The 19,036-nt window shown below is 50.5% G+C and overlaps 5 protein-coding genes across 5 annotated transcripts; 2 read left to right on the forward strand and 3 right to left on the reverse strand.

Annotated features, from left to right (window-relative positions):
• Positions 1-1,247: 1,247 nt before the first annotated feature.
• KVR01_008902 (uncharacterized protein) lies at positions 1,248-5,488 on the reverse strand (the record flags this gene model as incomplete). The annotated part of the gene is made up of 7 exons (XM_044783494.1): positions 1,248-2,418; positions 2,759-2,840; positions 2,928-3,129; positions 3,219-3,384; positions 3,442-3,801; positions 3,869-4,647; positions 4,742-5,488. The coding sequence occupies 7 exons, from the start codon at positions 5,486-5,488 to the stop codon at positions 1,248-1,250; spliced, it is 3,507 nt and encodes a 1,168-aa protein (XP_044641404.1).
• A 1,367-nt stretch (positions 5,489-6,855) lies between these two features.
• KVR01_009304 (uncharacterized protein) lies at positions 6,856-7,906 on the forward strand (the record flags this gene model as incomplete). Its single annotated transcript, XM_044794464.1, has 4 exons — positions 6,856-6,932; positions 6,987-7,167; positions 7,243-7,544; positions 7,624-7,906. 4 exons carry the CDS (start codon positions 6,856-6,858, stop codon positions 7,904-7,906), a joined length of 843 nt encoding a protein of 280 aa, XP_044641806.1.
• Positions 7,907-8,267: 361 nt separating this feature from the next.
• KVR01_009404 (uncharacterized protein) lies at positions 8,268-8,897 on the reverse strand (the record flags this gene model as incomplete). Its single annotated transcript, XM_044790563.1, has 1 exon — positions 8,268-8,897. One exon carries the CDS (start codon positions 8,895-8,897, stop codon positions 8,268-8,270), a length of 630 nt encoding a protein of 209 aa, XP_044641906.1.
• A 2,761-nt stretch (positions 8,898-11,658) lies between these two features.
• On the forward strand, positions 11,659-12,665 carry KVR01_009089 (uncharacterized protein; the record flags this gene model as incomplete). The annotated part of the gene is made up of 4 exons (XM_044784593.1): positions 11,659-11,743; positions 11,767-12,053; positions 12,119-12,234; positions 12,524-12,665. The coding sequence occupies 4 exons, from the start codon at positions 11,659-11,661 to the stop codon at positions 12,663-12,665; spliced, it is 630 nt and encodes a 209-aa protein (XP_044641591.1).
• A 936-nt stretch (positions 12,666-13,601) lies between these two features.
• Positions 13,602-15,038, reverse strand: KVR01_009138 (uncharacterized protein; the record flags this gene model as incomplete). The annotated part of the gene is made up of 6 exons (XM_044781740.1): positions 13,602-13,745; positions 13,813-13,863; positions 13,930-14,232; positions 14,292-14,611; positions 14,681-14,728; positions 14,807-15,038. 6 exons carry the CDS (start codon positions 15,036-15,038, stop codon positions 13,602-13,604), a joined length of 1,098 nt encoding a protein of 365 aa, XP_044641640.1.
• Between the last annotated feature and the right edge of the window lie 3,998 nt (positions 15,039-19,036).

Consider the following 19,036-nt stretch of genomic DNA (forward strand, 5'->3'; position numbering starts at 1 on the left):
GGACGGCCCTTAGGTATCGGGGCAGTGAGGGCGCGGTCAGAGACTTGGGAAAATGCAAGCTGAACTCATGTTTTGCTAAGCCCACGACCCACCCCTATCAACCCCCTCGGGAAACCCAAACGGAGAACGCGTGCCGATAGCTCCTGAGGTCCTCCAGTCCAGGGCACACCACGTCCAGTATAAATAATGCACCTGTCACTCGAAACTCCCCTTGACTGCCCTGGAGAATATCCAAGCTGGAACAAACAGACAGACGCGATACACTGTCTCCTGGTTCACACATTCCCTTTCTTCTGCTGCCCTCTAGAAATCTCTCAACCTTTACTGGTACAGGATGTCCACTAAAACCTCTGTTCGTACCAATTTCTCCATATCACTCCCAATTAATGCGAGTTGCTATCAAAAGCATCTCCTAGAGCGGGCGCGAGTCACAATACTCAACGGCTATAATGCTCTACACCGTTACCTAGCCGGGGCCGCCCATAGGACTGCAACCGCAGAGGAGGTATGTCTGCCTTCCCTGATCAACCGGCATTGACTGACATTGCACATCTACCTATCTAGCGCGATCTCCAAGATGTCCTCGGACCACCAGGGATGGAAGCCGCCGAGAACCCCGAGCGCCAGCCAGAGCATCCCGTACACAATCACAACACCCCTCACGAGCACGCCGAGCAGGCTGCTGACCTGGAAGCCGCCGCCCCCAGCCCAGCAGAAATTGGGTGGCATAGGAATATAGAGGCAGCCTCTGTCAGTTACAGGTACACACAGATATGGGTGGCGTTGCTTTTTGTCGGAGTTCTGGCTCTGATTGTGACGCCAGGTCTCGTCCTCGGGATTGTGATGGGCCAGCTGCCACTGGGAATAGCGCTCTCAAGCGCTCTCGCAACAGTTATCAGCTTGCTTGTTGGTCTCTACTACCATCTCAACAAATGAGGTCAAGTCATATCGACTGCTGTGTCCCTGGTATGCCGAAGGGAAGTCAACCTCTCGAAAATAGGTGTCATCCACATCACTAAGAGAGGGCAAGCTCATGATGCCCAGGTGGTCATGTACAAAAATGGATGGGGTAGCCGAACGACGGTGTTGGCGTGTTATGCTTTCTCTATAGACAAATGGTACTGCGATTTCTAGAACCCAACATTGTAATCCTGTTGCCGTGATCACTACTTATCCAATGGAATTTTAGACATGGCTTCTGTCGGAGAATTGCAGAGCAAGCTCGAACTTGTGATTTGAAAAGCTGCCTATCCTAGAACTGCCTCGATCTTTCGGGATACCAAACTGATCTGGTCTTCCGCAGAGGGGCATTCCAAAACCTCCTCGGTCGTCACCATGACACCCGATTCCATGAAATGACCAGCAATGCCAGCTGCCGAGACAGGGTTGCCCCAAATCTGGAGGAATGCTTTCTGTACTGCGGCGCACTTCTCAAACTCGACATCATCGATCCCCAAAATCTGTGTCCATGCTGATCGAACGAGTTCCCTCGCCGCCGTGGCATTTTCGCATACTCCCGTCTTTGCACCGTACATTTCGCCCACGTGTGGCGCGGCTGTGGATAACAAAGGCGATTTAGGCTCCCTCAGCCGGATCGAGTCCGCTGGACATTGCGACACCAGTCCCAGATACCTCTCAAATGCATCCATCAAGGCCTCCGCCACATTCTCAGGGACCCTGCGCTTCGAGAAGGCCATCAGCGCACGGGTCTCCTGACCAAACGGCTCAACATGGAGAATAACATCCGCGCGGTCCCCAGGGTCCATGATCTCGGTGAACTTAACCTCACCAGCAGCTTGGGCGGCGCCATCCCGAGCATCAGCAGAGCCGCCCTTCCCCTTCTGCCCGTCGCCGTCGATATCCAAGCCCTGGAACACCAACAGCGACGACAGCCGCGTCCAAGTTGGCCAGTCGGTGCACTCCCGCACGATCGTGTTGGCACCGAGCATCTCGAACCGCATGGACTCGAGGTGCTGCGCCTGCAGGTCCCCCAGCAGCTCGGCGTACGTGCCGAACATGCCCACCCGCGCCCGCACAGGCACGTGCGACGAGCAGCACCCGACAACGTCCTGGGCGTTCGGCACAGGGGCGTTGCGGCCCCACGCCGTCGCGCCGAAGAGGATGTCGTCCTGGCCGGTCAGCTCGGCCAGCGCCAGCGCCCAGGCTGTCTTGACGACGGTGGCCCTCGTGCTGGCGGTGTGCCCCATCTTGCTGCTGTTGCTGTCCTGAAGGGAAGAACGGTCTAGGTCCAGCAGGCGGGTATCGACTTTTCGCATCAGGACGCCGTCCACGAAGTCTTGGAAGCTCGGCATGCCTGACTGCGCCGCGATCTGGGTCGGCTTGGCGCCGGCGAGGAGCTGCCGCCAGTAATCGATTGCTTGGGAGGATTGCAGGTGTCGTGCATGGTAAAGGTAGGCGCTGTAGCTCCCTTCTATGTCCTTCAGCCTCTGTGCACCGCCCAGTAGCGTTCGGGCTTCTTCGCTCAGGATTGCGACGGACTGGCCGTCGTATTGAGCAGCGGAGAGGCGTATCACGAGCCTCTCGATTTGGTCCCCTTGTGACAGAAGCTCGAATGCGGTCTGCGGTTCTGCCATATCAACCGGTCTGCCTTTATCTTCCTCCATGAGCCTCGTGGTGGCATCTGCAACGTTGCTGAGGCGGAGATGAGAGCGTATCGGTGGTCGGAATGATCGACTAACGACCTGGTACAGAACGCCTCGGCGGGCCATGAACCCTGTTCTGAAGGTAGTGTCTGAACAGGCTTCTGTCAGTATCCACAACGAAATATTTAGAACGGCAATATTTACGTCTTGCAGCCCATGTTTCGCACAGATTTCGGACTTTGTCCACGGGAAGCGGAACGGTAAAGTCGCATAGCAGCCAATTCACACCCGAGTGCCGGGATGCGAAAGTCGAAAATGCAACGCTAGATGATTGTAAGTCAGTTGCTAGGAAGACGTCTTCTATGTCCTCGATCGCTTTGTGACCAGCCGCCTTGGAGCGGATCTCGTTGAAGTCGTGGCTCTCCCTTATTGCATTGAACGGGACATACGTCCTCGCATCGAAGTCTTGTTGCCGGTTGCGTAGAACCCTCGAAAGATCTTCCAGTTTAGGATGTCTGAGTACATCCTGTGATGACACCGTGTCAGTTCTGCTGATCAAGTATCGACTTTTGAGGGAAAGTGGGTGTCTTCAAGGGCAGAGGCAGGAGAACATACAGGTACTGAGGCGTTAAGGCCGACCTTCTTAGCCAGGGAAACAAACTTGATGGCTTTCGCTGAATCGCCACCCAGCTCAGTGAAGTCGGAGTCTCGGAAAATGGTTTCAGCGTTCAGGTCCAATACTTGCGCGTAAAGTCGCTGAACCTTGTGCTCAAAGTCATCCCTGTACCATGGCATGTTAGACATGAGCCGTTTGTAAGAAAGGGTATGTTGGACCTACGTGACATGATCGTGAGCGAGCTTGGTCCCAGAGAATCTCGCCCAAGTTGCATGGTTGAGTTGATTGCCGAGGCCCTGTAGAGCTTTGCGGTCGAGCTTGCCCTGTGTTGTAACTGGCATAGACCGCAATGGAATGAAGGCTTGGGGGATGGTGATCGACTTCAGATCTTCTGCAAGCAACGCCTTGATCCTCGAAATATCGATTGGAGCTGAGTCCAGATCAATGAGATTCGTGGCCTGGGGCCCTACAGAACCACCAATCGTTCGGGCGTAAAAGGCACAGAGCGAGGTCCGCGAGCTTCCCTGCCACGGCAGCTGCAAAACCTCCGCGGCCACGGACTGATATTCAGGCAACAGTCGACTGGTCGTGCGATTGAATTCACCGGTCAGCCTTTGTGTTTCCGAACAGAATTTGGGCAAGCACTCACGCCACTTTATGTTCGATATCGCCAAGCTCGATTCGCTGGCCATTCAGTTTCACCTGCTTGTCGATTCTACCATGAATCTCGAACGACTGATTCGGAAGCTGACGTACAAGATCTCCCGTCTTGTAAACACGTCGAAACTCCTGCTGCGTCGAGTCGTGGAGCCAGGTGGGATTGTCAATGTACACGGCGGCGGTCTTCTCTGGCTCGTTCAGATACCCTCTTCCCAGGGTTGGGCCGCGAATGAGGAGTTCACCAAGCGCCCCAGCCGGTAGAAGCTGGTTGTGGTTGTGCGGATTGACGACGTGGCCCTGGCACGCATTTCTGAGCGCGCGGCCGATGTTATTCGCTTGGGGATGCTGCCGCGTGTAGATGTTGTACGAGAAGGCACACGACGCCTCTGACGGACCATATCCATTGACGACATCCAGCCCTGCAGACACCCACTTCTCGACGACCTCGGGACTGTTCGCCTCGCCACACAAGATGACGACCTCGAGGCCAGGCACATCGCGCGGGTCAAGGATCTGTGCCACGGTCGCTGTGAGCTCAAGGAAGTTTGCTCTGAGAGTGTTGATCTCGGCTGCAAGGTGGTTGATGCGGTTGTATTCAGACGGTACGCATATTGTAGCACCTGCAATCAGAGTGCTGAGGATATCGAAGTTGGTAGCATCGAAATTGTAAGAGGCAAAGTGAAACAGACGCGTGCTTGGTCTCAGCAGCGCCGCCTCTTGCTGTGCCAAGGCGTCGGTCACGTACGCAGCATGCTCCGTCATCACTGCCTGTAGCCAGACGTGTCAATATTACGATCCGTGAACCGTCAATTGCCCTGATAACTGGAAGGATGGAAATGGATATGCGAGAGTGAGCACCAACCTTAGGAACACCAGTTGAGCCTGAAGTAAAAACCAGATAAGCCAGGTCTGATGGCGTGGCTGGGGATTCGAAGTAACTTTGGTCAGGAGAGGCCTCCAGCGAACTAAGGAATTCCGAATCGAGGACAAGCGATGGTCGACCAATTCTTGTTACGAGGCCATCGTGTTGGCGGCTTGTGATGACGAGGGGAACATCTGCTACTGCCGCACATTCTCTCAGGAAATTGATGGGACTCTCGGCAGAAAAGCCAACGTAAGCACCTCCTGCCTTCATGATTGCTATGACGGCAAGAACTGCCACTGATGACTTGTCGAACAGAATCGGCACAATGTCTCCCTTCTTGATGCCCAGTGACACGAGGTGGGCTGCCAGCTTGTCGGAGAGTCTTGATAGCTGGGCGTAGGTGAAGAGTGGGCCATCCGTTGCGACAACCGCTTCCTTATCCGGCGAGCTCCTTGCATGCTCATCGATATAATGGTGGATACATCTGTCAACTCGAACAAGCTCTGAAGATACCCAGCAGTCTAGGACTGTGCGGTTGTGTGGACCAAGGACGTCCAGGTCAAGTAGACGTGTATCGCGAGGCTGACAAACGAATTGGGTGACGACTTTGACAAACGTATCTAGGAAAGCCTCAGGAGAGGACGCGAACTCAGATGCCGGCGCATGCCATATTGTGACCTGAGTGCCCTTGATGACCACAAATAATTGTGATAATTTCCCACTTGGCACGGGCGAGACTTCCATCCCGGTAGACTCGATATCTCCAATTAAAATCGGCGCGTCCCCAGTGTGAAAGTCATTTCTGAGATCGGGAAAGCTGACGAGGCCATCGCGGTCCAAGAGTTTTGCGTGATCGGTTCGACTGGAAGAGCAAGCCGCGTCTATTGTCGTGCGCTTGCCAAATGTTGCCGAGACTTTCGACACTTGGAAGACTTCTTTTTTGCCGGATGGTTGGACCAAGCTGCAGCTGACATCTGATGAGCAATTGTAAAGACTTTTTGTATAACACCATGCTGTGCTATACAGGCCACCGAGATCAATTGCCAGATTCGCACAAAAGTGAGAGGCTTTGTCCACAGTCTCCTGCGATAAATACGCTTTCTCGAAATCGAAAGCCATCATGATGATGATAGGACAAAAAAAAAACACCAATTGGGGCTGAAAATCCAGACGATACGTGAGCTACATTGAGTACCTAGGTGACTACTCCAAGGAGTATAGAAAACGGGTCAATGTATACCCAATGTACACGAGTCGTAATCTGCGGATCCCGAGCGTGCTGCCCACGGCATACGGTTGCGATTAGTATGACACGGGGAAATTAGACTATGCCACAGCCGTCCAGGCCACAGGCCGAATTCTCTCGTTGCCTCGCATTCGGCAATTGCTGCAGTTGCTCCCGACTACCGGGAATGGAATCATAACTGTGACGGAATTGCTAAGATTTATGCCGTGGCTAGCAGAATGATCGAAGTCCACTGCGCGTACTGGTTTAGCGCCTTGACAGCCTCTCCGTCCGTGCCAAAGTCAAAGCATGGCGACTGGGAAACGGAATTTCCCTTTGTGGGGCCAACAATTTTTAACTAATAATCAGTGCCGCCCGACAATCTTTCATTGATATCAAGATATGGTCATTGGGCGCCTGGGTTATCAAGTGCGAATTCAGATGGCATGGTGTGTTCCTTTCTCCCAGGCACTTGTTCTTTTCTGTTGGCCCACCATTTTCATGGGGTTGGCGGTGAACGTACTAGGTACCCTAGGGTAGTATGGGCGGATAAAGCCACGATAAGTGGTTTCGCTATCGTTTACGAAACCCACCAGATATGGGTCGCCAGCGGATATTCCGATCTCACCTGACTCTCACGAGATAGATGCGACAAGATGAGCAAAATAATTTGCATCACAGGGCCCTAGCCTTGAAAAGTGTCCATTTTGGGATGATATTTGAGGCCTTCACGAGTCAGTCTTGGCAGAATCTGATAGGAGCAGAGCTGTCACTTGCCCTAATCAGGGTTGTACATAAGCCAGCAAGCTACAGCAACTGAAGTAGTAAAGATGCCCATTGTACTAACTTTTTTTCAATTTTCGCAGGCAATACTACCCAGACAACCATGTCCAGCGCTCTAAGTCAGCTTCCGCCGCCCAAGGCAGTCCAGCCCATGAAAGTCATTGGACTTGGGGCGAGCAGGTAGGTTCGACGACGCCAAGTCACGACGGAAGAGTAGCTGATTCGGCACTATAGAACAGGAACCATTGGGCTCTTCCAGTCTCTCAAGCTGATTGGATACCGGCCTTTCCATATCACAGAACTCCTTCCTCATGGAACAAAGCAGATGCATGCTCTGGGTGATGCCATGATTGCTAGTGAAACCGCTCAACCCTGGTCTCGTGAGGATTTCAACAAGCTCTTTGGAGACTACGATGTTAGTTCAGCCTCTTGAATTAAGTATCACAGACGGTCCTCCACACAAAATGATTTGAGGACTGACCCGTCTCAGTGCTTGGTAGAATGCCCTTGCTATTTTGGAACAGCGGGCCTCGAATTGTTCCTGGCCGATCCAGATATCAAGTTCATCCTGACGACTAGGAGTCCAGAATCGTTTTCGAAATCTCTGAGCTCTACTCTTGGCACATACTACGCCAAGCTAGGTCAATGGCCACTCTCGGCGGCGAGACACTGTGACGAATTTGTATGGGAGCTTGAGCGCATGTTCGGGCTCATGTGGAACCGGTGGTCAGATGGCTTGCACCCGAATCACCCCGAGGCACGTGCAGCATTAGAGAAGAACCTGAAGATCTAGTAAGTCTATCGTCGGCAGATGGAATAGCAGATTCGCAGCTATGGTTTGGCCCGGAGCTAACAGTTTCCCCTTCCAAAGCGAGGACAAGGTCAAGGCCCTCGTCCCACCCGAGAGATTGCTCGTACTCGACCTCAACAAGGGTTTCGGTTTCAAGGAGATTTGCCAGTTTCTTGACAAACCTGTGCCAGATGAGGAGTACCCGAGATCCAATGCCCTCGCGGAGTTCAACGCCGCGGCCGAGTACATACTTGCACCAGCGACACGGAAGGTGAACCTGATCACCTCAACGGCAGTCATTGGCGTCTCGGCTATCATTCTGGGATTTGCCTTGAGATGCCATCAGATATTCTCCAGGCGGTGACAGGTTCGGTACATTGGAAATGAACCTGGTAGGGCATGAGGTTCAACTGCATGATCGCAGTCACACAGTTTCAGCATTGGACAAAATTTTGTATAATATGTGTGCCAGCTTGCTGAGCGGCTCTAATGGTCTACATTCTTCCGCTTCATCTATGTATTCATTGTCCGTAATGAACATGCAGGAACATCAAAGCGCACCGAGTCTCAAACCGGAGCACCGCTCTACTGTGAAACTCGAGCCATGGGTCAATTTGAGGCCAGGTGTTGTACATGGCATGAACAAAAGCTATTAATGCTTGGGGTACGTCAAAAGAATCACCGAATCCCACTGGAAGGTCGTCCTCGCCTTATCACAATGCTGCCTATGCTGGAATCGAACCAGCTGGACACGCAGCATTGCAGGTACATATTCCATCCGCGTTCACAACACCCATCCCCATCACAATCTGGCTGCCATCCGGGCCCTCGATGATTTCTGCGGCAGATGTGGTACCATTTCCCGCTGGCAGCTGAACCCTGGCCTGCTCTTGTCCCCCAGACGCCTCAGCTACGGCGCCGACTGCCGTTGGTGTTCCGGGTGCCTGCTGTTGCTGTTCTGCCGCCACAGCGTTTCCTTGGCCTGCTTCAGACTCTTCCTCCTCCTCCTCCTCCTCCTCCTCTCCTTCACTCTCGCTTTCGCTTTCACTCTCACTCTCGCTCTCGCTCTCACTTTCCTCTTCCTCCTCCTCGTCTTCGGCGCCCTCGGCCTCTTCGTCTTCTTCCTCTTCTTGAGGTGGTTGTTCTAGCGCCGTCCCTGTGTCTCCATTGGTAGGTACGGGCACGACAGGTGGCACAGCCTCCTGCCGCTTGAGAGTCTTGGCGTTGCTCGTAATGACTTCGACTCCCCCATTATTTGCTTCGAAGGATCGACGGCCGACTCTTTCTAGTGGAATATTTTGCGCGTATATTAGGGTCGCAACGCTGGCGGCGAGGACGAGGGTGCTAGTTTTCATGTTGCTCTTAGAGGCGAAAGAATTCCGTCAAGGATTGTCAGCAGGAGTCTCAAGCTCAACTGCGAATAATTATTTAATAGAAGAAAGGCGAAGCGATGGTTGAATATGATAATCCCGAGAGAAGATGCATAGACTGGATGTGTGGGGACTCTCGAATATAAAGAACTCTGGCCACAAACAGCCTGCAGTATTGACAGTGCGCCACTCTTGGCCAATACGTGATGCCCTGCGGGATCGGCGTTTACGGGGTGCGTTTCAGACGAACCATGTCTCAGTCGGCGCGGCGGCCCACTCTCGTCGCCGCCGGGCGCCGCGTAACACCGGAAACAGCTAATCAAGACCCGGACAATTTCTGGAAGCCCACTCTTAACCGCACTTTGAAAACCTTGGAACCTCGCTTACTGCTTGGCTACCGCCCAAGGGGAATTCTAGTTACATTTGCCGAGCCATTGCACAAACCATTTCGGTGAGGCTGAAGGACACAGCTGTGGAACCAATTTTTATGGGCTTCACATGCCTTGTCCGACTTGTTTGTGTCCGACATGGAGATGCAAGACGTTCAAAGATCACGGCCGGGTCGTCACGGCCCGTGGTTTCGGGGCATCGGCCGTCGGCCGCTGTTGCGCTCAAGCGGGTTCCAGACGTCCGACATATTATTTGTATTGGACAACCACCTTATGTAACTCCTCCGTGAGACGACGTACATGATGAACAAATGAATCAATGCCTTTTAGAATCAGCTTGTATCAGCCGCAAGGACAGAAATCATACATGATGAATCCATTGGACCGATGAAGCAGCCCAGACATTATTCCGCCCACCTTGTTTAAGAATAAGGTTTGTACGTTGCAGAATGCCTTCAGACCGTTCAGGCCCCATTCTATTCCAATTCCACTTTCTTTATGGCCACCGAAAGGCGCCATAGGTGACAGATCGAAGTGAGTGTTGACCCAGACGCTTCCTGCTTGCATTTCCTTGGCGACCCGAGTAGCCTTATATCATTCGACCAGACGGAGGCGCCAAGCCACATGGTGGTATCGTTAGCTCGATTGATCACATATTCTTCGGTTCGCCAAGTCAGGGCGGGGATGATAGGGCCTATGTAAAGATTAGTATTATATTATAGATGTTAGGAGGAAGGGGCGACAGTGCTATACCAAAAGGCTCCTTGACTACAATACGCGACTTCTCTGGTTGTCGATTAATTATGGTTGGTTTGATGAATTATCCCTTTGCTGATTCCTTAGAGACCGGCATCTCGCCCCTGAGAGCAACCTCCCAGCCCTGCTTGGCAACATCATTAAAGAAAGTCTTTACTCGATTGTACTGCATCTTGTTCTGCAGCGGCCCATGTGTGACCCTAGGTGCTAGAAGGGGTCTAGAAAGGGGCTTGTACCTACCTAGGTAGTATTAAAAATTTAGAGAATCCTGGTTAGGTATATAGTTTTATATAGGCCCTATATATAAAACCTTGTACTATGTGAGTGGTTGAAAAAAACTAGGTGAGTGGATATAATTACTAGGTGAGTGGATGTTAGCTCGCAAGGAAGGTATTAACTATAAACTAATTAGTTTAATAGTTACACCTTCCCTTACATCGGTAAGAGTATACGGTTAAGTTAATTAAGTAAATAAAGTAGTATATAAATTTATAGTGAATATATCCTACATCCACGACTATATATTCAAGCTATTAATTAGAATTTATAGTGAAATTATTAAATATTATCTCTTAATATATTATCCTTCTATTTATTAATACTATACCTTTTAATATAAATAAATATTTATTATAAGTTAATTTATTATATTAAACTTCTATATTATTCTATACTTTATAAATTAAAACTTAAATAAAGAATTCCTTTAATAAAATAAAATTATAAAGTATTATTAATAAATAATTATTTTATATAAAATAAAAAAGTTATTATTTAATAACTATTTTTGAAGTATATATCTATATAATAATAAAATAACTATATTAAATAAAAGGATTTAATAAAAAGAGTTATAATTTAAAAACTTTAAATTAATTATAAGTAATATTTAAAAAGTCTTATATTAATAGAATGTTAATAGTAACTTACTAAGCTCGCTCTTCTACACCACCCTCTCAACCCATTCCTATAAAGTACTCTACTTCCACTATATTAATACAATGCCTATTAATAAAAATAAGGTTTTACCTACTATAGATACTATCTTATAATAGAAGAACTACTATTATAAAACTATAGTATTTACTACTCTTTTCATCGATATTAATATAGGCTAGTATATTAAATCTAACTATATATAAACTACTATTAACTTTAATAAAATAATTCTACTTATTATAATTATAAAGTATTAAAATATAGAAATCTTAATAATAAATTTTTATATATTATTTATTCTTTAAGTTTTAATTTCTATTTTCTACGCTAAAGGTATTATTTAAAAAATTAATATAATTTATAATTATAAAATAATTATTTAATTAATTACCTTCCTATTAACTTTATATTTAATGTAATTCTTTAAATAAATCTTAACTTTAATTTACTTAAAGTAGTTTATAAAGTAAGTAGCGTTATTAATTATCCTACTACCTTTAAGGTATAACGCTTTTAGTACGTGTTTAATATTTAGTATAACTATACCGATAAGCTATACTAATGTATAGTGGGACTGTTGCTGTATATAAAAGAGATTATAGTTAACATCTTACCTTTATTGCCGTATTCCACGCCTATCATAGCTGCCATTACGAGTACTAATGGTGGTCTACCGACTTCTTTCCGGAAATCAGTTGAACGGGGAACGATTGGCCCTGCAGAAGATCAATTCCCCAGTGTTCCACGGTTAAATCCTAGCTGTAGTCCAGCATTAGACTTTCAGGGCATTTTTGTACAAATACTCAACGGCGAGTGCGCCCCTATAAAGGCTGCTCGCCACGGCATCAACCCCGCCACTCTCGAGCCTTTGCCTGAGGTTCCTGTCGCAACACAAGGCGACCTCGACAGCGCGGTCGCTGCAGCCAAGTCCGCTTTCCAAGCCTGGTCCAAAATACCATACGAGGAGAGGCGCAGTTCCGTGCTCGCCTTCGCAGGTGCAATCGAGTCCCTGAGAACCGAGTTTCAGGACTTGCTCATATCTGAACAGGGAAAACCTGTAAGCCCAATTTGTCACAGCAAACAATAGAAGAAAGGGATTCCTTGCGCTAAACCAACCGTCAGATCCCACAAGCAGATGCCGAAACGGACGCGGCCATGGCCTGTATCCGAGGCATGGCCAATATACCGCTGCCGGAAGAGCTAATCGAAGACACAGAAAAGCGGACTATTGTTACACGGTATGTTCCTGTTGGGGTGGTGGCCGCCATCATCCCATGACACTTCCCGCTGCTCCCTGGGCGGGCAAGATTGCGCCGGCACTTCTTTCCGGGAACGTTATAATCGTCAAGCCATCGTAAGCCAGCGTGCGCTACCGCATTGCCACCAACACCGTTAGCTAATAGTTGAAACTAGACCCTTCACCCCGTACTCCGGCTTGAAGTTGTGTGAGCTGGCGCATCGCTTCTTCCCGCCTGGCGTGGTCCAGTCTTTGAGTGGGGATGATAATCTCGGACCATGGCTAACCAGCCACCCTGGTATCGACAAGATCAGGTTTACAGGGTCAACGGCGACAGGAAAAGCTGTCCTACAGAGTGCCAACCCGACCCTGACGCGTGTCACGCTCGAGCTGTACGTGCCGTCGCGAGGCATTTCGCTCCGTGAAATTTGAGAAAGTGACTAAATTCTCAAGCAGGGGCGGGAATGATCCTGCAATTATTTTCCCAGACGTTGATGTAGAAAAGGTAGCCAAAAACATAGCGACCTAGGCGTTCCTTAATTCCGGCCAGGTTTGCTTGGATCTCAAGAGGATCTACGTTCACGAGTCCATCTACGAAGAATTCAAGGCCGCTCTAGTCAGCCATGCGAGCAGCTTAGTATCCTGGGGTTACGCTGGAAGTTGAGGGTGGGAGAGTGATCTGTATTAAGTTGTCTGTCATCCTTGATGGCTGAGGAACCCCTCACGTCGGAACGGAGCCGTTGGCCGACTTGTTCAGCCCAGGCTCTCGGTATTCGGGACAGCGTCATCATTTGCTTCTCCACAGTGCTTGTTGAATATGTGGTGACGTGCAGTGGTACCTGGGTAGCTTCCTTCCAGCTACATGGGCCTACGCCGTCCAAGGGGAAGCAATCCTACCACCTCAGTCATAGTTCAGGGAAGCTGACGGGACATCCCTCCAAAGGTATTACAGTATCACGCGGTCCGGCCTACGGACCGACCCCAAATCTCTTCTCCCCGCGGATTGGTGCAGTTGACTTTGTGAGCGCGCTTCATTGACGGTTTTGAACATGTCTCATTGGCTCTCGGGGCTTATTGGAGGGAAACGTCTGTCATAACCTGTTACAAATCCGGATCTTGGCTCTGAAGGCACGTGGAGTTCGCAGCTGGGACACGTGCGCGTCCAGCGAACTCCTGCCGCAGCATGATTCACGCCGAGTTAGAGCGTGGACCTGCGTAACTGCATTCTCAAACGCTACCAACTTAAATATACCAAGGTAGGTACCTGGTGACCTTGAGTACTTGATGAGCTGACTGGAAATTCAACAAAGCTCCCGGGGCATTCTTATGTGTAGCCAGGAGCTGTAAACCTCGCACACGGCATGTTGTTTACCAAATCAAGACAGGCTTGATAACACTCCCGTCCTCCATATCCCTGACAGCTTTTTGGAAGTCTTCGGCCGGGTAGAACTTGACCAGCTTATCCACTGGGAACCTCCCAGCGCGGTACCACCTTATCGTATTGGGGATATACTGGGGAGCGTGCGAATCAATCAGCCTTCATATTGGCGGGAGGGCCTCTATTAGCAGCCTCACTAACCTCTTCCGGCAAAACGCCGCCTTCCATCGAACTAAGTATCGACTTCCCCGTCTGCCCGAGTGTCAGCGAAGTCTGCGAGAACAGCAGGAAGGATGAGGCCGCAGCTCGGCAACGCACAAACATGTATTTCACGATTGGAATTTCCAGACCTGCGTCCATGGGAGGGACACCCAGTAGAATCATCTTCCCCTGGTTGGCGGTGAACTCTACTCCTTCTTGGATGAGGGAGACGACGCCTGTCGCATCCACTGTAATGGTGGTCCCAGTACCTTCTGTGATGGCCCTGATTTCGTTGATCAAGCCATTTGTCAAGAGCGACGTATCCACAGTGTGAGTTGCTCCAAATGTTCTCGCGAGCTCTAGGCGTGCTGCAATCCGATCTATAGCAATGATAGTTCGACAGCCTCTTATTTTGGCAGCCTATTTTGAGATCGTCAACCACGTTTCAGCGCCACCGATGGAGCGTTGATGTACTATACCATGATAGCCGCTTGTCCCACAGCACCGAGGCCGATGATTGCGACCATATCCGAAGGCTGTGCCATGGCCAGGTCGGTGATTGTGCCAGCCCCGGTCTGAATGCCACAGCCAAGCGGCGCAAGCATTTTAAGCTCAGAATCGTCATCAAGAAGCTCTGTCACTCTCACGACAGATGTCTCCTTCACTCTCGTCAATTTTGAAAAGCTGGACTGTCCAAAGAAAGAACCTCCTATGGCCTGGCCGAGTGCTGCCGGTTCAGAACTAATAAAGCCATTCGCCGTACCGCCGAAATTGATGGACATGAACTTGTGGCAGTACCCTGGAGAGCCAAGTCGGCAATTGTGGCACTTGGTACAAAACGAAATTGACAGCAAGACTCTGTCGCCGCAGCGGACTTTCGTGACCTTTGACCCGATAGACTTTACATACCCAGCGCCTGGACATCGTGTACGTCAGCCATTTGTTCAAAGACCAATGAAACAAGTGGAAAAAGAACTATAGAAATTAGACAGACCTTCGTGGCCAAGGACTCGCGGATACGATGGGAGTCCAAGGGCGAGATCCTCATACGGGGCGCTCCCGCAAATGAAGTCAGTGTGACAAATTCCAGAGGCCACTATCTCGACCAAGACCTCGTCGTCTGAGGGAGGGGCTACGGCCACCTGCTCGAGTGCCCATTGTCTTTTGCCACCGGATGGCTGGTGACAGACGATTGCTTGTGTTTTGGTGTATTCAGGTGCCGCCATGACTACCTTTGGTCAAAGTTGTGAAAGTAATGCAGAACAATCTTCAGAAAACCTATGTATCAAGTACCAGACAGGTCATTCCAACCCCGCCCGACTTTCCATTCCAAGGTTTCTTGGAGTCGTTTCAAATTGGCGGAAAACGGCAGTCCTTTGGGCCGAGTGGAGGAAACTAAATTGACGGACCGAGCCAGGTTATCCAGTGCCGGCCGCTCAAGGCGCGGAGGCTGTCGAGCCTGTCACGGGCCCAGCCAAACGCTGGCTGCATCATCCATGTCTACGAGCCAGTACTTCCCCGCATGGAAGGCATACAAGTCAGCTGCTCCTGATGACATAAACCGTACGACTGTCGATGTGTAGGATCGTGCCAGGATTACTGTAGGATGCTGAGGTGACAGCGGACGTTACGGTGCACTGCCATTCGCGAGATGGTGTATCAACGGTCCGAGTGCCCGTCCATGCTTGGGTGCTGATGGATCTGGCGGGATAGGGGGACCATAGTTATTTATGCTGCCAGGCAGAGCACAATCGCTGGACCAGAGCCGTTCCCTGCAATCCTAATGCCGCCTCACACTGAATAAATCATGGCTACTATGATAACCACTGTCAGTACTACTGTGTGCATGCTGTCCCGTGTGGAGATGAAACTGACCTCATCCAAAGGCCACGAAGATCGCGGTCCCCAACGGGACGGATCGCTTGCCTGCACAGTTGCCCCCTTACTCACCGGCCAGTGCCCACAGCAAGCCAAAGCTGGCCGAGAAAGTCGGGAGCAAACTTAGGGACAAGGCCCTTGTAGTAGGTGACTGAGCGGGGCCCGTGGACAATCCATGGTGAGTCCGGGATCCAAATTGAATCGAACAAACGCTGGTGAGCAATTTGGTTGATACTGGTCGACAGATGTTTTTATACCGTCCGACGCTGGCCGCGGCATGGTCAAGAAATACCACCAACGCCGAACGTTGTATAAATACACGGCAATGTCCATCCTTGGGCTGTACATGTTTCACAAGCTGTCCACTTCTGCATATCAAGCCGCAGCCCTCTGCCTGCTGTCCCCTGGCGCTGGGTTCACTGCCATCCCGTCCCTCGCCTCATATGCGGCATTTCTGATGACCATGATCCTTGTTCCCATCTAGCTTTTCGTATGGTTCATGATGGGCGGAATAGTGTTCCCATTCGGCTTGTTGATCGCGAGTGCCGAAGGGGCAGGATACCTTGCAGTCAATAAACCTATCCTTGACAAGACCGGCTCAGTTTGGGCGGTGCTCTGCTTCGCGAGCTTGGCGTGGGTCATGAACTATGCGAGCCGCCTCAACGCGGCTGGTTTCACCAAGGCACAGGAGCGTAACAGATATCTCATCCCGGCCGTGGTCGAACAGATGACCGCCGTCGCCCGGGTCGCGCGAGGTGGATCCTGAGAAGCTCCGACACATTCAATGGATACTCGAGCGCGGTCTCTCACCCAAGAATGATTTCAGCTACTACGACATCATCGATCAGTTCCGTGAATCTGCCATTCGGTATCAGTTGTACAGCGCGGTAGATACTCTAAGCCTCTACCAATGCCACTACGTGCCTGGGTTCCACGGGTATGTCTCGAAGGCGTCGCAGAATTGCATTGAGAAGAGCCTGCAGAAGAAAGTCATGATGTGAGCCAAGCCACTACCTTTTTGGCCAGTTTTTCAACTTCTGACGCAGAAGCCAGGTACTGGAAATGGGAATCCATCTTCGGCAAACTCAAGTTTAGCGACTTTGATCAGATCAAAAAGGACAATATCGTGAGTGCAGACAACCCGTCCAAGTCTTGACCCTCAGAGCCAAATTGACAGCAGATAGATGGTCACTGGATATCTGGCCAGCGCCATGGGGCTATATCAACAGTCAATGGGCCACCGACGTTACCAGGAAAAGAAATTGCCTCGAGTTTGTGGTTGATGACGGCAAGCACTACAAGACTGATTACGAAGGCCTAGCCGACGCTCTGAACAATAACATGACAGAGAATCCGTACTTTCTATACCCTTGCGAGCCGAACTGGACTTATTCTTTTTGCAAGTGAGGCACATCCAATCCCAGAAAGTAAGTTGAAGATGCGTCAGGCTGACCTGTGATTCTGCAGCCTCACTGGCATGGCTGGCGTGACAATCTCTGATCGCATTCTGGGCCGTGATCTTGGCTTGAAAATGCGCAGCCGCTTCGAGCGGTGTTTGGGAGGAGGTCACCGAGTGCGACGGGCGCAATTTGCCCCTCCGCAGCGAGTTCACTGGCCTCACGGTAAGAGCGATCTCACCATACCCCGCCCGCTATCAAGGCGCATTCACTGAGTTTACCTTTCCTCCCCACAGATTCCAAACTTCTGCGGAGTGCTCACTGACTGCATCAACGCCACGCTCCTGACAGCCTATCTCCCCCTCATAGCCCACCGTAACTGGGCAATGATCCGCAAGGAGAACATTTGCTACAATGAAAAAGGGGACGGGCTTCAACGAAATCTGAGTTCTACCATCGACTTTAACCTCCACAACTGCCCTGCCACCATAGTCTGCAGCCACGGACTCTCCAGTGCTGACCGAGTAAGTCTCACCGGCCATCAACCTTTCAAAACCCAACTTGAAAACTCCAGGCTCCTTGCCGTTGTACAAAACCAGTTCAAGCTGCTTCCCATCCTCACTTTATGCCTTTGCAACAAGTACTTCGGGGAACGGGCATTCTTCCAGCAGCGGGCCCTGAAGTGCGTTCTCGGACGGGCCGTTGAGTGTAGCATTGGCCAGGTCTCTGTGCCTGATGAGGCGGGCCATGAGCGTGATGGCTTGCAGCGAGGCCGACAGTCCCACGTTCCGCACCGCACCTGTCGGCGTCTTCTCCACCGGGAAGAACCTGGTATCAAGCTACTCGAGAGCCTGCCTGCGGACCTTCTCGTCGCCGAACTCAGCCGCCGCGCCCGCGAGGAATACGCGGACTGGGCCCTCCCCGAAACGACAGTTACAAGGGTCCATGGGGTCGGCGCCTTTGAGATTGAGCACCTCCAGTTCATGTGATGTACCTTTTAGCTAACGTCGCAGCATTTTTCGTTGGTCTCAGTCAAGCATGTTTTCGCTGGCTTGACACGGACAACGGTGCCTTTGGCTGTATTGGCACTGCTGCGGGTATCGATGTCAATCTTTATCGTTTCTCCACTGCCCCCATCTGGTCAACGGCCGTACACTCATGGAACTGAAACTTGCCGTATGTTTCTAGTCATTTAGTAAGCATGAAATTCGTCTGTAAACACTGCAACACCGCAGTGTTGTTTTAAAAAGCTGGGCGTTAAGCGTTTGCCACTGTATGAAGGCGCCACATACGTTCCATACCTAGGTATGTATGGTGACTAGAAACGAAACCGCCTACCCAGGTGATTGGAGAAAGTCACATTTGCATATTTGCATGACGCAGTGGGAATCTGTCAGCCACTGGTGTGTTCGTGAAGATGCCTAGTTGAACAGTATGTAACGTCTAGTTAGGACTGATCGACGTTTGCAAAAGAAGTCTTCTAGTGACTTCTGCAAGTAACGTTGACTAGTAGGCAGTGAATTTATATACACATTTCCCTGTTTACATACCTGAACACCAACTCCTCTATTCCAACTGGGTTGTTTTCCAACCTTGGGACTAACTTTGAAAACGCCTTCATCATTTGCACAACAGGTGACTAGACCCTTCACTGGCCACCGTGAGTTTATCCCTTCACTTAAGAGTTGTGTCGAGCTTCAGTTGTGTCGAGCTCCACCTGATCGAGCTCTCGGAGTACTTAAACCCTCACATCCCACCAGATTCCACCCACTCCTCCCTCTCCTGCGACATCAACAAATGCAAACCTCCTAGCATCCTACAATCTCCCAGTCTCAGACACAGAACCTAAACACCGACCAACCCCTCCGCATACCTTCTACCATCTTCTTCTGCGACGTACCATGCCACGAGACGGCGGCGGCGGCGGCGGCAACCCGTCAACCTCAATC

The sequence above is a fragment of the Diaporthe batatas genome, assembly GCF_019321695.1.
Source record: "Diaporthe batatas strain CRI 302-4 chromosome Unknown Contig00011, whole genome shotgun sequence".
NCBI lineage: Eukaryota > Fungi > Ascomycota > Sordariomycetes > Diaporthales > Diaporthaceae > Diaporthe > Diaporthe batatas.